We start from the raw sequence: 1,317 nt of genomic DNA, 5'->3' as shown, positions 1-1,317 counted from the left end.
CCTTGCTCATAGCTCCTCCTGAGATACATCCTCGCTCAAAGCTCCTCCTGAGATACATCCTCGCTCATAGCTCCTCCTAAGATACATCCTCACTCATAGCTCCTCCTGAGATACATCCTCGCTCATAGCTCCTCCTGAGATGCGTCCTCGCTCATAGCTCATCAGAGATCCCTCCTCCATCCCTATAGATATCAAATAAGAGACTTGGCATTTACCTACCTCACACATGTCCCTTTCAGCTTTAACTACAGCAGCCCGCTAATAAAAGGCTTTTATTTCACAAAACTTGAATTAGTTATTATTAAAGTCACCTTGCAGTCTTTTAAATATTAGCTTTATTCATAATAAAGTTCAAAATATATTATGACTGACAAGTATGCACACTGCTTCTCAAATCTAATCATCTGAGCATCTTTCTTATTATGTTCTTTTCTTCTGTGGCGTTCAGGGTCGCCATGTTAAAACAGGCCAGCTTGCTGCCATCAAGGTCATGGACGTCACAGGAGTAAGTAACACACACACACACACACACACACACACACACACACACACACACACAACTCCGACACATCTTGAATGGTTTTCACGTGCTCGACTAGTGACAACATCTACCCACAACATACACACACACACACAAGCACACAGACACACAGACAGACACACTCCGACAAACACAGACAAACACACACACACGCACACACACATTCAGACACAATCACACTTAGACACACAGACACACTCAGACGTAGACTTACACACACACACACTCAAGACACATTCACCGGGCCTTATTAAATCTGTACACGCACACACACACCTACAGCCTGAGTTGAGGTCACTTGAGCAGCAGTTTGTCCTCACTACTCTCAGCTGGAGGGCTTTAGTCTTTAATCTGATTTCCTCTCCAGGATTCTTAATGGTTTACATTTCAGTAAACACAGAATTTGTGTATTAGCATGTGTGTGTGTGTGTGTGTGTGTGTGTGTGTGTGTTAGGATGAGGAGGAGGAGATTAAAGCAGAGATTAACATGTTGAAGAAGTACAGCCACCACAGGAACATCGCCACCTACTATGGAGCCTTCGTCAAGAAGAACCCTCCTGGGGTAGATGATCAGCTGTGGGTACGTACAGTTCATCAGTACGTGTGTCTGTAAAACAAGAACTTAACAACAACAACAACAACAACAACAACAACAACAACAAACCCCCTTGTTGCTCCCTTTCTGGAGGCGAGTGCAGATGTGAGTCTTGCATGAACAGATTTAAACAGTTTACGACACAACTGTCATACTGAACTTTGTGAAATAATAAACTTTA

The 1,317-nt window shown here is 43.3% G+C and overlaps 2 protein-coding genes across 2 annotated transcripts in view; one reads left to right on the top strand and one right to left on the bottom strand.

Annotated features, from left to right (window-relative positions):
• Positions 1–180, bottom strand: part of tnikb (TRAF2 and NCK interacting kinase b) — a 33,962-nt gene extending 33,782 nt beyond the window's left edge. The window contains exon 1 of the mRNA XM_034862811.1: positions 115–180. Within this exon, the coding sequence (XP_034718702.1) occupies positions 115–180 (66 nt within the window). The remainder of the gene's footprint in view (positions 1–114) is intronic.
• A 244-nt stretch (positions 181–424) lies between these two features.
• LOC117938287 (traf2 and NCK-interacting protein kinase-like) overlaps positions 425–1,317 on the top strand; it is a 6,770-nt gene continuing 5,877 nt past the window's right edge. The window contains exons 1-2 of the mRNA XM_034862810.1: positions 425–505; positions 996–1,121. Of these exons, the coding sequence (XP_034718701.1) occupies positions 491–505; positions 996–1,121 (141 nt within the window). The 5' untranslated portion in view covers positions 425–490. The remainder of the gene's footprint in view (positions 506–995; positions 1,122–1,317) is intronic.

Source organism: Etheostoma cragini, chromosome 22, assembly GCF_013103735.1.
Source record: "Etheostoma cragini isolate CJK2018 chromosome 22, CSU_Ecrag_1.0, whole genome shotgun sequence".
NCBI classification, from domain to species: Eukaryota; Metazoa; Chordata; class Actinopteri; order Perciformes; family Percidae; genus Etheostoma; species Etheostoma cragini.
The sequence above is the reverse complement of the archived record's forward strand: the minus strand, read 5'-3'. Positions and strand labels throughout refer to the sequence as shown.